The sequence below is a fragment of the Bison bison genome, unplaced genomic scaffold, assembly GCF_000754665.1.
Source record: "Bison bison bison isolate TAMUID 2011002044 unplaced genomic scaffold, Bison_UMD1.0 scf7180017864233, whole genome shotgun sequence".
In the NCBI taxonomy this organism is placed as follows: Eukaryota; Metazoa; Chordata; class Mammalia; order Artiodactyla; family Bovidae; genus Bison; species Bison bison.
In genome coordinates this window covers 4,472,203-4,489,093 of record NW_011494805.1, presented here as the reverse complement: position 1 = coordinate 4,489,093, position 16,891 = coordinate 4,472,203, and the positions used below count along the sequence as shown (strand labels likewise).

General features: G+C 40.7%; 1 protein-coding gene across 1 annotated transcript in view; it reads right to left on the bottom strand.

Annotated features, from left to right (window-relative positions):
- The window catches only part of RALYL (RALY RNA binding protein-like), an 825,421-nt gene that overhangs the window by 58,432 nt on the left and 750,098 nt on the right, over positions 1-16,891 (bottom strand). The window contains exon 7 of the mRNA XM_010846211.1: positions 1,531-1,644. Within this exon, the coding sequence (XP_010844513.1) occupies positions 1,531-1,644 (114 nt within the window). The remainder of the gene's footprint in view (positions 1-1,530; positions 1,645-16,891) is intronic.

The window sequence follows — 16,891 nt, the reverse complement described above, 5'->3', positions numbered from 1 at the left end:
TTGCCACTTGACTCACTTCTCACAAGGTCAGGTAGCCACTGCTGTTCTCATTTGGTAAATGAGAAAACGGAGGGTAGGTGGCGTGTGAGGATTTGAACCACAGGGCACGTCTCTCATCCACTGGGCTCGACACCCCCTCAACACCAGCTTCGTTTCTGAACCCCGTGTCACTCATCACCGGAAGGTCACTGCTGGTCCCCTGCCCAGTGACCCGGGCAACAGACAGGCTGGATCTCATCATCGGTTGCTACCCAGGGAGCCTCACTGCAGGCAGACCCTGAGCGGAACCTGAGGCTGATACCTCAGAGGAGGCACTGCTTTCCCTCGCCAGAGCTGGCTTTGAGATTCTAGGTCTGTCACGAACCATTCATGTGGTCATGGAAAAGTCAGTTTACTTCCTTGGGCCTTCCTTTTCTCATCTGCAAAATGAGAAAGCTGGATTTGACGAGCAGGTTTCAAAACTGTCTTGCTTAATTTTGAAAAGTGAAGCTCTTTCAGCCAGGGAAATCTTATGATGAATTTCAACATATAAAATAGACACAGGTGGAGCCACATTATTTGGAGAAAGGGCCGGGTTTGGAGGAGTCATGAGTTCCTCCATCTCCCAGGTCTCCTTTCAGCCCTCAGCTCATTTTCAAGGAGCTTCTGAGACATCAAAGACCCAGCAGAATGCAATTTGCAATTTACGCACTAGCTCTTCTCTAAGTTTATGCCAGTTCTGTTTAAAATGCATAATTTTACAACTCTCGGTTGCTGTAAAAAAGGGTATTAGACCAGGGAACTCAAATTGGCACTCTGTAACTAGCTAGAGGGGTGGGATGGGGTGGGAGGGAGGTTCCAGATGGAGGGGACACATGTGTACCTGTGGCTGATTCATGTTAATGTGTGGCAAAGCCAACACAATATTGTAAAGCAATTATCCTCCAATTACAAATAAATAAATAAATAAAGAGTATTAGCATGGAACTAGGGTCAGGGCCGATATTTCAAAGAGAGGACATTAAGCTAAAGAATTAAGTCAAATGAAATGGCCTTGGGTGGCCAGGCATATCATTGATACTGACATCCTGAAACTGAGTTCTGAAGTTTTGTGGAGTTGCAGCAGTTCAAGAGTGGGACTTTACAATCATGGCTTCTGAAATCTGTTCAATTTTGCTGCAGTTAATTTAATGAAATATGAATATAAGCTTAGCCCTGATAGAAACATTTATTGATATATTTTCTTAAAGGTCACTTGATATTGAGATATAAACCTTTAATATAATCCAACTGTTACTTATTAGCATCAAAATACTTTTCCTTTTCCTCTTTTAAAAAATATGAATTTTAGGCAGCTTGGCTCATCTTCTTTAAAAAGTAAAAAATCAGATTCCATCATCGCAGTTCTAAGTTTAAAGATGATGTTTGTGTATCTGTGCTAAACGCTGTTAGACTCAGCCAGTGTGCCCGAACCTGCTCTGTCTCGGTGACTGACAGGGTGTGAGTGGTTTGATTCCAACACGTCTGCGGCCACAGCTCTTTTTCACTTACCAGCCTCCGCCTTCTGCTGCTTCTCAATCTTCTCCAGGCGCCCTAGCAAGGAGTCAATTTTAGTTTTGATCTGGGTTAATTCTTTCTTGATTGTCTGTAACTCATCTGATTTCACTGGAAAGGGGAGAAGGGAAAGAATGCAATAGAATGTCAAATGCACCGTGACCCGATTAGAATGTAACCCACAGACACCCTACATTTCCTCAACACTCTGTCACATCCCACAGGATACCTTTCAGTCTTATCTGTTTCTCATTGCTTCCAGGGACCCTGGAATACTGGATGACTTTGACAACTACAAGCAGTGATTCTCAGCATTTGACACTGAATCTTTTCACCGAAGGTTATGCAGTGGGACAGAAGAACATAGAAATGTTTTTTGCAATAACTAAATGATACTGAATTCAGTTTTGGCAAATGGTAGGGTAAGTCTCTTCTATCAGATGGATTCAGATTGAGAAATGGTTAAATCATGACAGGTATGTTAATACTGCTTTGAGGAACTATGTTGCAATATGTTTCAGCAGTCAGTTTTAATCCAGTTCCCTGATGACGTATGAAATCAGGGCATAACATTTATCCTCTAGAGAAAAATCTTTAATGCTAGAGAACTCTCTCCAACTTGCTGGACTTTTGCTACCTTCTTTTATTAAAAATTGCAGCAGTGGGTTGAACATGCCTCTTTTTAAGCCCTGCGGCTGGAAGGAAAGGAAATTCACTGAAGTTCCCACTGATATTTTCTACAGTAGTGGTTCCTCTTCGAGGTTTTGCGTGTTTAGTGGGACTAACTAAAAAATGGGATTAACACAAGATTGACTATTTTTAATTTTGCCAAGTAAGGATGTTAAAAATAACAACAAACATTCTACTATCAATGATAATAACAATTATTTTATAAAGTGATAGACTTAAGAAAAGGTCAGTTTCCTATTTAAGGACAATCGTTTCAATGAAAAATGCTTATGTTTATGAAAAATTCACTGCCTTGTTCTTATTTTCTCATTTCTCTGAGAACTACTGGAAACTCTGTCATGAACCCTCAGTAATAAGATCAAAGATTTTTAAAACTATAACTCTAGAAGAGCTATACTTGTCTATGAGCTTTCATTAAGTGAGTTTTTGGGTACCCATGCCTCAAGTGGAGAGCTGTGCCTCAATATCTGGTGTGAGGATTTTGATGTCAGTCTACTATCCATCTCTTCCACTTTTCCTTTCAAGTTTATAATAATCTTGGTTGGATATTCCTGAAGAAATTGAGTGTTTGAGTCTTTAGTCTTCCTGAATTTTTGTAAGTAATAAAAAACTGAATGCAACATATGTTTGCTTGAAATAGAGCTATCTGTCAACTAAGGCATATCATATAAGCCGTATGATAAAGTAGGCATCAATATATGTTAATTGCTCACCAGACTTTCTCCAATATAAACATGAAAAAACATTTTCTATTATAAAATAAGAAAATTTCCATAACAAGCAAATTTTTATTTATGATATAAAGTAGTTTGCAAAATAAAAACTGCAAGAATAAGTGACCCCATAGAGAGTTTCTATTATGAAGAACCAGATTGAAAGGAGAACACAGTTTAAAATAGAGAATTACTCCTACATCAATTATTTCCAAGACATCAAAGTGCCATTGTTGAATCTCAACTAAATTTGAAAATCATCATCTGTCATAATTGCAAATTGACTCTGCTTTGAAGAATGATTTTAATTTCCTTTGATGGAAGCATGTCATGTAGTTTTACTTAAATCTATCAAACGTGATAGAAACTATTTTGTCTTAAAACATTAGATGTTGGGCTAAGAGAAATAGGACTGTGGCTGGAGATTAATAGAATATATATTTTCAGTAAGGGGGTCACTCCTCAGCCCAGAAATGAGGTTGACTATCTCCTTAAAAAAGACATAAACAAATAAATCACTAATATCCTACTTAATAGAATGTCTTTTAAGATTGGAGTGATATTACTACAAAATTTGGGATTACTTAGTCAAGGCGATTCAAGCTTAGATAAAACTAACAATGTAACCTGTCTTCTCCTCCCTGTTCCTACCAGGGAATTCTGAATCAGCCTTCAGCCCTGTGCAAATGGCCCAGCTCCACTCTTGGGATGGTGAGCAGCAGATGCTCGTTACAGTCCTGCAAATTAGGGCCTAGACAATCTTGGCTGCTTCTTCAGCAATTGGGAAAGCTGTTGGCTTCGTGCCCTTCAGGGCTCTTCTCAGGAGAAGGCTGCCCGATCACCTAGCCTGCAGTCCTGGAGCTTCCTCTTTCAGTAGGGTTATCTGTAGGTGGGGTCTGGGTCTGGGCTGCTGTATCTGGTTTCCACATGATGCTCCTGAGACAAGCCATCTCTGTGTCCAATATGCCTTTGTCTGTAATCTTTTCTGCCTTGTTGTACTTTGGGAGGTGGGGCTCTTGTTAAGAATGTTTCTACTGAACCTGGGATTAAGCTCCTGCTTGTTTTTACTTACTCTGCCAAAATAGATGTATATTTTACCACTATAGATTCCCAAACCTAGAGTTTTAAAAATTTTGCAACTTAGATGTCGGACATTTTTTGAAAACTTAAAGTCAGTTCAGAATTGAGGACAGTCTTAGGTGTAAAGCATCCCTGTCCATTTTCCTTTCTTTTCTTTTTACACCTTTCTTTTCCTATCCATTTCCACTAAACTCTTAATTGGGTTTCTGCTTTTAGTTCACACCACCTCTTAAATAGTGAATGCAAAGTCATATATATAAAAGCCGTAAGTCCTCCTTATTGAAAACGTCCAGAATGTCCCGATTCCTATAGAAAAAAGACCAAAAGCACAAAGAAAGCTGAGCCCCAAGGAATTGATGCTTTTGAACTGTGGTGTTAGAGAAGACTCTTGAGAGTCCCTTGGACTGCAAGGAGATCCAACCGGTCCATTCTGAAGGACATCAGCCCTGGGGTTTCTTTGGAAGGACTGATGCTAAAGCTGAAACTCCAATACTTTGGCCATCTCATGCAAAGAGTTGACTCATTGGAAAAGACCCTGATGCTGAGAGGGATTGGGGGCAGGAGGAGAAGGGGACGACAGAGGATGAGATGGTTGGATGACATCACCAACTCAATGAACATGAGTCTGAGTAAACTCCACGAGTTGGCGATGGACAGGGAGGCCTGGCGTGCCGTGGTTCATGGGGTTGCAAAGAGTCAGACATGACTGAGCAACTGAACTGAACTGAACACATGCACCATTCTTCAAACTGGTCTTCAGGGTCTGCTCTAAAGTATATTTCCAGGTATATAGTCCATTGTTTATCAAAGCAACGTCATTTGAACAGGATAACTTAATGCTTGACCTAATAGTGTGTGCAACCAGATAGACTGATTTGCATCTATGTTTATTGGAGAGTCACTTGTAATTACTAAGATTCAGGTTCCTTATCTTTAACTTCCACCCTTTACCCTAAAGACTTGTTATAAGAATTTAATGAAACAATGTACATAAAGCACTTAGCATCATGACCAGAATATCATCAAGCGAAATACACGACAGAAGCAGAAAATACCATTACTATTATTTACATACCTTTTCCAGCAAAGAGTTTTTCTTTTCTCTATTATGTCTATCTGCTTTTTGGAGCTTAGTTTTAATCTTACCTCCCCTATTAATTCTTCTTAGTTCAGCCCACTGGAAGGTGGATTTCTCATCTGCAATCTATGTAACAGCATTTCACATTTACTGCTAGAGACCATATGCTTGTTGGGTTTTCCTTTATATATCTACTTTTCCTATTAAATTGTAAGCTTTTTGAGAATGAAGATCTAATTAGGCATTGAAGAATTTGAGGGGTCATGCTTTTCTGTGTTTAATAAGCTCCTTCTCTTCTTAAGAAAAGTTCCTTGGACTTCCTTGGTAGCTCACATGGTAAAGAATCTGCCTGCAGTGTGGGAAGGTTGCATCCTGGGTTAGGAAGGTTCCCTGGAGGAGGGAATGGCAACTGACTCCAGTGTTCTTGCCTGGAGAATCCCATGGATAGAGGAGCCTGCTGGGCTATAGTCCATGGGGTCACAAAGAGTCAGACATGACTGAGTGACTAACACTTTCACTTTCTTTCTCCTCTTACTGACTAATGAGACTTCAGATGCTTACTATGAGGTCGTGGGCTTTAGTGTCTGTCCCCCTTAATTAAAAAATGACATCAACAGATTTAAGAAGGGATCCTGTATCAGACTGGTACCTAATGACAATTTTTGTTTTCTATTATATAACATCCATGGAAAAGTATTTAGATTTTGGTTTAAGTTATTCAGATCTTTCATGACACAACATTTCAAAGAGAAGAAATTTTGGACAGTTGTCTGAAGCAAGGCATATTAATGGATTTACCCCTTCCTAGGTTCTCTACAGCCAAACTCTTTGAATGAAGAGAGAACATCCAATTCCTTCCTTCCACTTTCTTTCCTCTCTGTCCCTACCTCTAGTTCCTTCCTTCCTGCCTGCCTTCATCTTTTTGCATTCTTAATAGAACTTGACTGCTAACTGCTAAGTCGCTTCAGTTGTGTCTGACTCTGCATGACCCCATAGACGGCAGCCTACCAGGCTCCCCCGTCCCTGGGATTCTCCAGGCAAGAACACTGGAGTGGGTTGCCATTTCCTTCTCCAATGCATGAAAGTGAAAAGTGAAAGTGAAGTTGCTTAGTCGTGTCTGACTCTTAGTGACCCCACAGACTACAGCCCACCAGGCTCCTCCATCCATGGGATTTTCCAGGCAAGAGTACTGGAGTGGGGTGCTGTTGCCTTCTCCTTAATAGAACTTAGTTCAGTGTATTAAACACAGTTGTTGTTCAGTTTCCCAGTTGTTTGTGACCCCATGGACTGCAGCGTGCCAGGCCTCTCCGTCCCTCACCATCTCCCAAAGTTTGCCCAAGTTCACGTCCATTGTGTCAGTGATGCCATCTCATCCTCTGATATCTTCTTCTTCTGTCCTCAATCTTTCCCAGTATCAGAGACTTTTCCAATAAGTTGGCTGTTCACATCAGATGACCAAAATACTGGAGCTTCAGCTTCAGCATCAGTCCTTCCATTGAGTATTCAGAGTTGATTTCCGTTAGGATTGACTGGTTTGATCTCCTTGCTGTCCAGGGGACTTTCAGAAGCCTTCTCCAGCACCACAGTTTGAAGTCATCAGTTCTTTGGCATCCTGCCTGCCTTCTTTGTGGTCCAGCTCTCACAACTGTACTCGACCAGTGGGAAGACCATAGACTTGACTATACGAATCTTTGTCGGGAGAGTAACGTCTCTGCTTTTCAACATACTGTCTAGGTTTGTTACAGCTTTCCTGCCAAGAAGCGATCATCTTCTGATTTCATGGCTGCAGTCACTGTCCACTGTGAGTTTAAAGCCCAAGAAGAGGAAATCTGTCACTGCTTCTACATTTTCCCCCTCTACTTGCCATGAAGTAATGGGGCTGGATGCCATAATTTTAGTTTTCTTAATATTTAGCTTTAAGCTAGCTCTTTCACTTTCTTCCTTCACCCTCATCCAGACGCTCTTTAGCTCCTCTTCACTTTCTGCCATTAGAGTGGTATCATCTGCATATGTGAGGTTGTTGTTGTTTCCCCCGCCTAGCTGGATTCCAGCTTGTAACTCATCCAGCCCGGCATTTCTCATGATGTGCTCAGCGATGTGTTAAACACACAGGGCGGCAGTAGACAGCCCTGCCATACTCCTTTCTCAGTCTTGAACCAATCGGTTGTTCCATACAGGGTTCTAACTGTTGCTTCTTGACCCGCATACAGGTTTCTCAGAAGACAGGTAAGATGGTCTGGTATTTCCATCTCTTTTAGAGCTTTCCACAGTTTGTCATGATCCACACAGTCAAAGGCTTTAGCGTAGTCAATGAAACAGAGTTGAATGCTTTTCTGGAATTCCCTAGCTATCTCTATGATCCAGTGAATGTTGGCAATTTGATCTGTGGTTCCTCTTTCTTTTCTAAACTGAGCCTGGACATCTGGATGTTCTCATCTGCACAATGCTGAAGCCTAGTATGCAAAATTTTAAGCATGACATTACTAGCCTGGGAGATGAGTGCAATTGTCTGATGGTTAGCACATTCATTAGTACTATCCTTCTTGTGAATTGGGATGAGGATTGATTTTTTCCAGACCTGTGGCCACTGTTGGGTCCTCCAGGTTTGCTGACATATTGAATGCAGCATCTTGATGGCATCATCCTTTAGGGTTCTGAATAGCTCTACTGGAATTCCATTGCATCTACTGGGTTTATTAACAGCTGTGCTTCCTAAGGCCCACTTGATTTCACTTTCCAGAATATCTGGCTCTGGGTGACTGATCACACCATTGTAGTAATCTAGTTCATTAGGATCTTTTTTTGTTTGTTTTTTACAATTCTTCTGTGTATTCTTTCCATCTCTTCTTGATCTCTTCAGCATCTATAGGTCTCTTTCTTGTGCCCATCTTTGGGTTAAATGTTCCTTCGATATCTATTTTCCTGAAGCAATCTCTAGTCTTTCCCCTTCTGCTGTTTTCCTCGAGTTTTATGCACCGTTCACTGAAGAAGGCCTTCTTGTCTCTCCTCACTGTTCTCTGGAATTCTGCATTTAGTTGGAAATACCTGTCCCTTTCTCCCTTGCTTTTTGCTTTTCTTTTTTCTTCATCTATTTGTAAAGCCTCCTCAGATAACCACTTTGACTTCTTGCTTTTCTTTTTCTTTAGAATGGTTTTGTTCACTGCCTTCTGTGCAATATTATGACCTCTATCCATAGTCCTCAGGCACACTGTTTGCTAGGCCTGAGCCCTTGAATCTATTCATGACCTTCACAGCATATTCAGAGGGGATTTTATTTAAGTCGTACCTGGCTGGCCTCGTGATTTTCCCCACTTCCTTTACTTTAAGCCTGAATTTGGCTATGAGCAGCTGATGATCTGAGCTACAGTCAGAATTAGCAAATACCACAAAATCTGTAGGCATGCTTATGTATTACAGATATGGCCACTTCATGCCAACTTCAAATAGACCAACAAAGTTTATTAAAAGCTTTGTGTAAGTCCTGGCAATACTTTTGGATTGACTGTCTAATGGGGGATAGACAGGCAGAGAGGCAGTGCAAAAAAAAAAAAAAAAGCCAATCATGAAAATATGCCTTTTCTCCATCAGAAGCACTGTGATGAAGGAATATGATACTAACCCATGACTTGGGCAAGACTCTTTTCCCAGTCCCACCTCTGTACTCTGACTGCATAATCTTCATCGTTAAAGATGGGTTGTGGAGGATATAACACCACGAGTTATTTTTATAGAGAGTAGCAGATACCATGAGTCAGGAGTATTTCTTTTACTAAGAATAATATTTTAAATCAACTTGTTGTTATGCAATTGTTCCCTAATACAGACAAGCTGGAAGCTTGGGAAGGTTATATCTGAGTCTCTGGAGAAGGAAGTGGAAAGCCACTTCCGTTTTCTCACCTGGGAAATCCCGTGGACAGAGGAGCCTGGCAGGCCATAGTCCACGGAATCGCAAAAGAGTCAGACGGGACTTGGAGACTAAACAACAATAACAACGGAGTAGAATTCTAAAGATGTAGGTCATGGCCAACCACAGCGTGCACAGAAAAGGCAAAACACAAGAAGCCAAAAGAACACTGATGACACAGTCTATGAATATTTGAGAACGTGCTTTGTGCAAGGGTGACTTGAAGGGCAAATTTGTAATCTAAAATGGAATGACGTTCATGGAAACAGCTATGCAGTTAAGCAGAAGCCTTAAGTATCCTAATTAGGAAGATGAACAACCGGTTTGGCTTTAGAGGACAGATGCCTCCTTTGTGCCACAGGAGGGTCCAAACCTGTTTCACGAGAATGGCATTCCCCGGGTTGGATTTGAAAGACAGGTAATTCTGTGAATCACACTAATTTGTCTATAAGAGGTAGATAATGTGTTGGTAACACATTTCTTGTGATAAAGGGAAGGACTTCCACGTGGAGGTACATGAACCTAAGTCCAGAAACATTTACGTGTTCAATTAAGCCAGGAGAAGAGTAGCTGAGAACTGGGAATGGCAGAACCAGGAATGGGAGACCAGATTTGCCTGGAGAACTACAGTGAGGAGCTTGGATCCTCACCTGCTCAATGAGAGTAATTCTGACTTTTGAGTGAGGAAGTGACAAAGCATTTAGTTTAGAATAATCTTGCAGTTGGTCATGCAATTAATGAGATTGGGGAAGAATACAGAGTCAGGAAAATTAATCAGTAAGAGACTATTAGAGTAGTCAAGGATTTGCTTATTAGGCCCACACCTAGGAAAAGAACAGAAGAGGAAGAAACAGAGGCTAGAAATGTTAAATTTTACTGACTAGGCCTAATGCTCACAAACTTTTATAATCCCACTCTGGAACAATTTGCTCAGTCGTGTCCAACTCTTGTGACCCCATGGACTGTAAGCTACCAGGCTTCTCTGTCTATGGGATTTTCCAGGCAAGAGTACTGGAGTGGGTTGCCATTTCCTTCTCCAACTTTCTTTCTTATTCTTTCTGGAACAATGATAACTTTTCTGGTGCTGTTAGTGGAGCACAGTGAAAACACATAAATTCTACAGTAGAGCCGTATGCCCTAACCACTAGTGCCAAAGAAGCTGAAGTCGAATGGTTCTCAAAGACCTGCAAGGCCTTCTAGAATTTACACCACCAAAGATGTCCTTTTCATCACAGGGGACCGGAATGCAAAAGTAGGAAGTCAAGAGATACCTGGAGTAACAGGCAAGTTTGGTCTTGGATTTCAAAATGAAGCAGGGCAAAAGCTAACAGAGTTTTATCAAGAGAACGCACTGGTCATAGCAATGCCCTATTCCAACAACACAAGAGACAACTCTCCACACGGACATCACCAGGTGGTCAACACTGAAATCAGACTGACTATATTCTTTGCAGCTGAAGATGGAGAAGCTCTATACAGGCAGCAAAAACAAGACTGGAAGCTGACTGTGGCTCAGAGTTTGAACTCCTTATTGAAAATTTATACTTAAATTGAAGAGAGTAGAGAAAACCACTGGACCATTTAGATATGACCCAAATCATATCCTTTACGATTATACAGTGGAAGTGACAAACAGATTCAAGGGACTAGATCTGATAGACAGAGTGCCTGAAGAACTATGGACGGAGGTTTGTGACTTTATACAGGTGGGGATGATCAAAACCATCTCCCAAAAAAGAAATGCAAAAAGGTGAAATGGCTGTCTGAGGAGGCCTTACAGACAGCTGAGAAAAGAGGAGAAGTGAAAGTAAAGGAGAAAAGGAAAGATATACCCATATGAACGCAGCATCCCAAAGAACAGTAAGGAGATAAGAAAGGCTTCCCAAGTGAACAATTCAAACAAACAGAGGAAAACAATAGAATGGAAAGACTTGAGATCTCTTCAAGAAAATTAGAGATACCAAAGGAAAATTTCATTCAAAGATGGGCACAATAAAGGACAGAAATGGTATGGACCTAATAGAAGCAGAAGATATTAAGAAGAGGTGGCAAGAATACAAGAAGAACTATACAGAAAACATCTTCATGACCTGGATAACCATGATGGTGTGATCACTCACCTAGAGCCAGACAAAGCTAGTGGAGGTGATGGAATTCCAGTTGAGCTATTTCAAATCCTAAAAGATGATGCTGTGAAAGTGTTGCACTCAATATGCCAGCAAACTTGGAAAACTCAGCAGTGTCCACAGAATTGGAAAAGGTCAGTTTTCACTCCAATGCTAAAGAAGGGCAAAGCCAAAGAACTACCACATAATTAAATTCATTTCAGGTCAGCAAAGTAATGCTCAAAATTCTGCAAGCTGGGCTTCAACAGTACATGAACCAAGAATTTGCACATGTTCAAGCTGGTTTTAGGAAAGGCAGAGGAACCAAAAATCAAACTGCCAACATCCATTGGATCATAGAAAAAGCAAGAGAATTTCAGAAAAAAACATCTACTTCAGCTTCATTGAGTACGCTAAAGCCTTTAACTGTGGATGACAACAAACTGTGGAAAATTCTTAGAGATGGGAATACCAGACCACCTGACCTGCCTCCTGAGAAACCTGCATGCAGGTCAAGAAGCAACAGTTAGAACTGGACATGGAACAACACATTGGTTCCAAATTGGGAAAGGAGTACGTCAAGGCTGTATACTGTCACCCTGCTTATTTAACTTATATGCAGAGTACATCATGAGAAACGCTGGACTAGAAGAAGCACAAGCTGGAATCAAGATTGCTGGCAGAAATAGCAATAACCTCAGATATGCAGATGACACCACCTTAGAAAGTAAAGAAGCACTAAAGAGCCTCTTGATGAAAGTGAAAGAGAAAAGTAAAAAAGTTGGCTTAAAACTCAACTTTCAAATGAAGATCATGGCATCCGGTCTCATCACTTCATGGCAAATAGATGGGGAAACAATGGAAACACTGACAGACTTTATTTTCTTGGGCTCCAAAATCACTGCAGATTACTGCAGCCATGAATTTAAGACACTTGCTCCTTGGAAGAAAAACAATGACAAACCTAGACAGTGTATTAGAAATCAGAGACATTACTTTGCTGACAAAGGTCTGTATAGTCAGAGCTACGGTTTTTCCAGTAGTCATGTATGGATGCGAGAGTGGACCATAAAGAAGGCTGAACACCGAAGAATTGATGCTTTTGAACTGTGATGCTGGAGAAGACTCTTGACAGTCTCATGTACAGCAAGGAGATCAAACCAGTCCATCCTAAAGAAATCAATCCCGAGTTAGAAGAACTGATGCTGAAGCTCCAATACTTTGGCCACCTGAAGTAAAGAGCTGTCTCATTAGAAAAGACCCTGATGCTGAAAGATTGAAGGCAGGAGGAGAAGGGGACGACAGAGGATGAGATCATTGGATGGCATCACTGCTGCAATGGACATGAGTCTGAGCAAGCTCCGGGAGTTGGTGATGGACAGGGAGGCCTGCGTGCTGCAGTCCATGGGGTCGCAGAGTCGGACACGACTGAGCGATGGAACGAGGACAACAACAGTAGAACTGAGAAAACCATTTCAAATGCTCAAAGCCTATGTTGATATAAAGATTTTATCTAACATTTTATTTTCTTTCTTTTCTGCCTGCATTTTAAAATCTGGTTATGTTAAATGAGCCACATTAAAGCCTAGCGGAAAAGCCAAGCACAGATGCTTACAAATGTATTTATTTATTTTAAGCACACAGTAACGGTTTTGGTTTGGCTGCTGTGTATCTGAATATCAGGTGGGGATTTTAGTAAGGACTTATTACTCTGTTTATATAAAGTGCTCATCAGTGTCCAGACTGTGAAGCCATGTGTGTCTGAGAAATTCAATGTGTTTACCAGGATGAGCCAAGTAAAAAATATCCAAGAAGCTGATTATCAAAAGGTAAAGAGCTGAAGTGTATGCTGAGATGTCTGAATTTAGCTTATGTTTTATACGCACATAACCCTGTGTTATGTGAGGAATTCTGCATCCACCTCAAATTCTATATATGACCGTTCTAGCCCCAGTGCCATCCGCAGTGTGAGTCTATTTAGACACGGGGCAATTAAGGAGGTAATCGAGTTAAAAGGAGGTCACGGGACCAGGAGGCCCTAATCCCATATGACTAGAACCCTAGTAACTACACGTACAGAAGGCCGAAGACGTGGAGACTCAGGGAGAAGACGGCCACCAGCACGCCAAGGAGAGGCGGTACCCAGACGCTTCCCTCAGGCCCTTGGAAGAAACCAACGTGACCGACACCCGGGTCTCCAACTCCCAGCCTCCTGAACTCTGAGGAAATCGATTCCTGTTCTCTAAGCCGCCCAGTGTGCGGTGCTTTGTTACAGCAGCCTCGGCACGTGAACACAACCATCACATACGTTTCTTAAACTCCTAATATCATTTTGATCAGACAGCATCTTTCTGAGAGTCTTTCCCCTCAGCCCTGGATAAAATTTCAATCCTTCAACATTCTCCACAGTGTTTCACTCTCTTGTTAACCATTCTTTATCTTTTGTTTTGGTTAATCATAATAACTTATGATCATGGCTTCTTAACTGACACTGCTAGTGATAGATCTTCGCTTTGGACGGTAATAACAACATTATTATTACTAAGGCTTATAATTAAGACTTTCCTCATGGGGGACACTATTCTAAGAGCTCTGCACGGGTTAACTCATTTAATCCTCACACAAACTTTATGGAAGCGGTGAGGAGATTACCATTCCCAGGTTACAGGCGAGGAAACTAAGGCACAGCAAACCAAGAGCCTTCCCCCGAGGCACACAGCTCACAAACGGCTGAGCCACGGCTGGGAGCCACGGCTGGATTCAAGTTACAGCAGTTTCGTGCCCCACCCTCTTCCCAGCTGCACTCTGCTGTGCCAGTACCACCAACAGAGACAGTAAACCCCCGATCACTCGCTGTTTAACGAGACCCGCCTGAGAACGTTATGTGCATCAGTCATTTAATTCCCACGACAAAGTGTTATATATAAAGTATTATTATTTCCATTTTACAGATAGAAAATAAATACAGGCACACACAGATTCAAGGATTTCCTCACAGCCACAGTATTAGTGTGTTGTGCAATGCGAATTCCATCCCAGACAATCTGAGAATAAAGCCTTTGCTCTTCTCAACTCAGGGAAATGGAAGTTTCTTGTACTTTCTTTCCAAACTCACCTATCCTTCTAGACTCAATTCAGTATTCTCAATACTATTAAGACTTCTCTAACCCTGCTGGCCAAATATTTGAAAGCGTAATAAATACCTTGGCCAAAATAATGGATGGAAAGGGATATTTAGTGATACTTTGCTGGATATTAACATTTGTTTCTCTGATTGATGCTTCAACTCTATACTAAAATCATATGGATTTGGGGGGAAAAACCAACGCAATACTAACCTAGTGTTGAGGATAAGTTCTCAACTACTACTTCTTAAATTTAATTGAACTGCCTTTAATTGCCCTTTAGGTGCTTCAAGGATCTTACGTAACTGAAAACTGCACCAACAGAACTCCAAAGGCATAGAAACTTATTGGGATTTCTCTTGCTAGACCCTAGGATTTAAATTAATTACTTAAAGAGATTTATTTAATATTATATTTTTTTCAGAAGGCTGATTTTCTTTCTACTAAGAACATCTGCCAAAGCTCATAGATGTTTATGTCTTCTCTTTTATAAAGTGTTTATTAGCAACATTACATCTTTATTTTATGATCCCATGATGTGGAACGGGACAAGCTGGTTATAGTTTTAGCTCAAGTTGATTTGAAAAAGGACAGAAATACCTAGTGGAGATATAATTTTTTAAAAGAGCAATCCATTTAAAAAGCTTATCAGTGTTCAACCTTGGCAAATTACAGCACTAATATATTTTCTTTATATAGTTTTTCTCCTCAGTAGAATTAAACATTATTACAAATTCTGAAATAAGAAATGACAAATTGCCTAAGCTATAACATTAATTTCTTCCTCTAAACTTACCAAGTCATTTATTACTGGGAAATAGCTATTAATAAAAGAGCAAAATATATACCTCAGTAAATAGTCATTCACTTAAGCCAATATTAACATAGTGTATTTCACACTTCACTGAAGTTTTTCATGTGTGATTTGAATTTGAAAATTATTGTTCCCACAGACCAGGCTAATTGTAAAAGTACTATCAAATAATTAATATTTGTATTCACTCACTTCCATATATAATACAGTCTGCTAATATACTTTTAGAGAGAATATGCAATTGTGAGTCTAGTTAATCTTGCCAATTAATTATATACAAATCTCATTTAGATTCATGTTTCACTATAATAACACTAAACTACAGTTTTTTCGAATTGAGTCTTTAAATATATAGAACTGTATGAAACATGCACAGAATTGATCAGTCTATTGCCTTTAAATATTAATAATTTTATTTAAATTAGCATATTTGAGAATTAATACATCTATAATAAATTTCAAATAATTATTTTACTCAAAGGTCTGTACAGAAAACTAGTTTGAATTATGTTCTCAAGTAGCTGACTTTGGCAATTTGTGTTTCTGCAAACGTCCTTTCATTACTGATTTATTCCAATGCAAGAAAAAAGTCATTAGATTTTTCAATACTTGGGTATTTCTGAGAGATAGAAACACGCTATGCCTGGATGACTCTACCCCAAAAATATAATATTAAATTAAATAATAAAGTAAAATAAACTGTGGCTGCCATGGAAATGGGAGGCACATCCACATGCACCTATAAGACCTCATATCCTTTGAAAAAAGGCATGAGATTGCAGCATGTGCACATGCAGGGGCAAGGAAAGACGCTAAGTTTATAGATGTTCAGGAAAGGGCTAACTTGCCTCTCCTGGGAGACTGGAAAGAATGTTAACGTTCCCTGAGCGTGTTGGGCAAGAAAAGAGGAGTCCATTATAAATTCTCTTAGAGTGATGAGGACTATGCCTAACACCTTGCAACGTACACTGGGAGAGTCTGAGAGTCCCATTGACACTAAAGGTATTCCCTGTGGGAAGAGGCACTGTTGAGTGCACAGTTAGCTCAGTGTATACTTGGAAGGAAAGTTATGACCAACCTAGATAGCATATTCAAAAGCAGAGACATTACTTTGCCAACAAAGGTCCGTCTAGTCAAGGCTATGGTTTTTCCATTGGTCATGTATGGATGTGAGAGTTGGACTGTGAAGAAAGCTGAACACCGAAGAATTGATGCTTTTGAACTGGGGTGCTGGAGAAGATTCTTGCTAGTCCCTTGGACTGCAAAGAGATCCAACCAGTTCATCCTAAAGGCGATCAGTCCTGGGTGTTCATTAGAAGGACTGAAGCTAAAGCTGAAACTCCAATACTTTGGCCACCTCATGTGAAAAGTTGACTCATTGGAAAAGACTCTGATGCTGGGAGGGACTGGGGGTAGGAGGAGAAGGGGACGACAGAGGATGAGATGGCTGGATGGCATCACTGACTCGATGGACGTGAGTCTGAGTGAACTCCGGGAGTTGGTGATGGACAGGAAGGCCTGGCATGCTGCGATTCATGGGGTCGCAAAGAGTGGGACACGACTGAGTGACTGAACTGAACTGAACTGATATTGGTGAGCAAAGAAGTCTTCTCATATGTCATAAAAGAGGCCCAAGATAGCTACTAGTCAAGGTGACTAGAAATCACATTGACTTTTAGTTCCTCATTTTCTGAGGGACCAAAATAGCTTGAGGTGCACAATGTCAGGGAATTATACAAGAAAGCAAGTGACTCATGGAGCAGGTTTTTGCAAGAGAGTGAAAAGCTCTCTGTCATGTCCAACTCTTTGTGACCCCATGGACTATACAGTCCATGGCATTCTTCAGCCC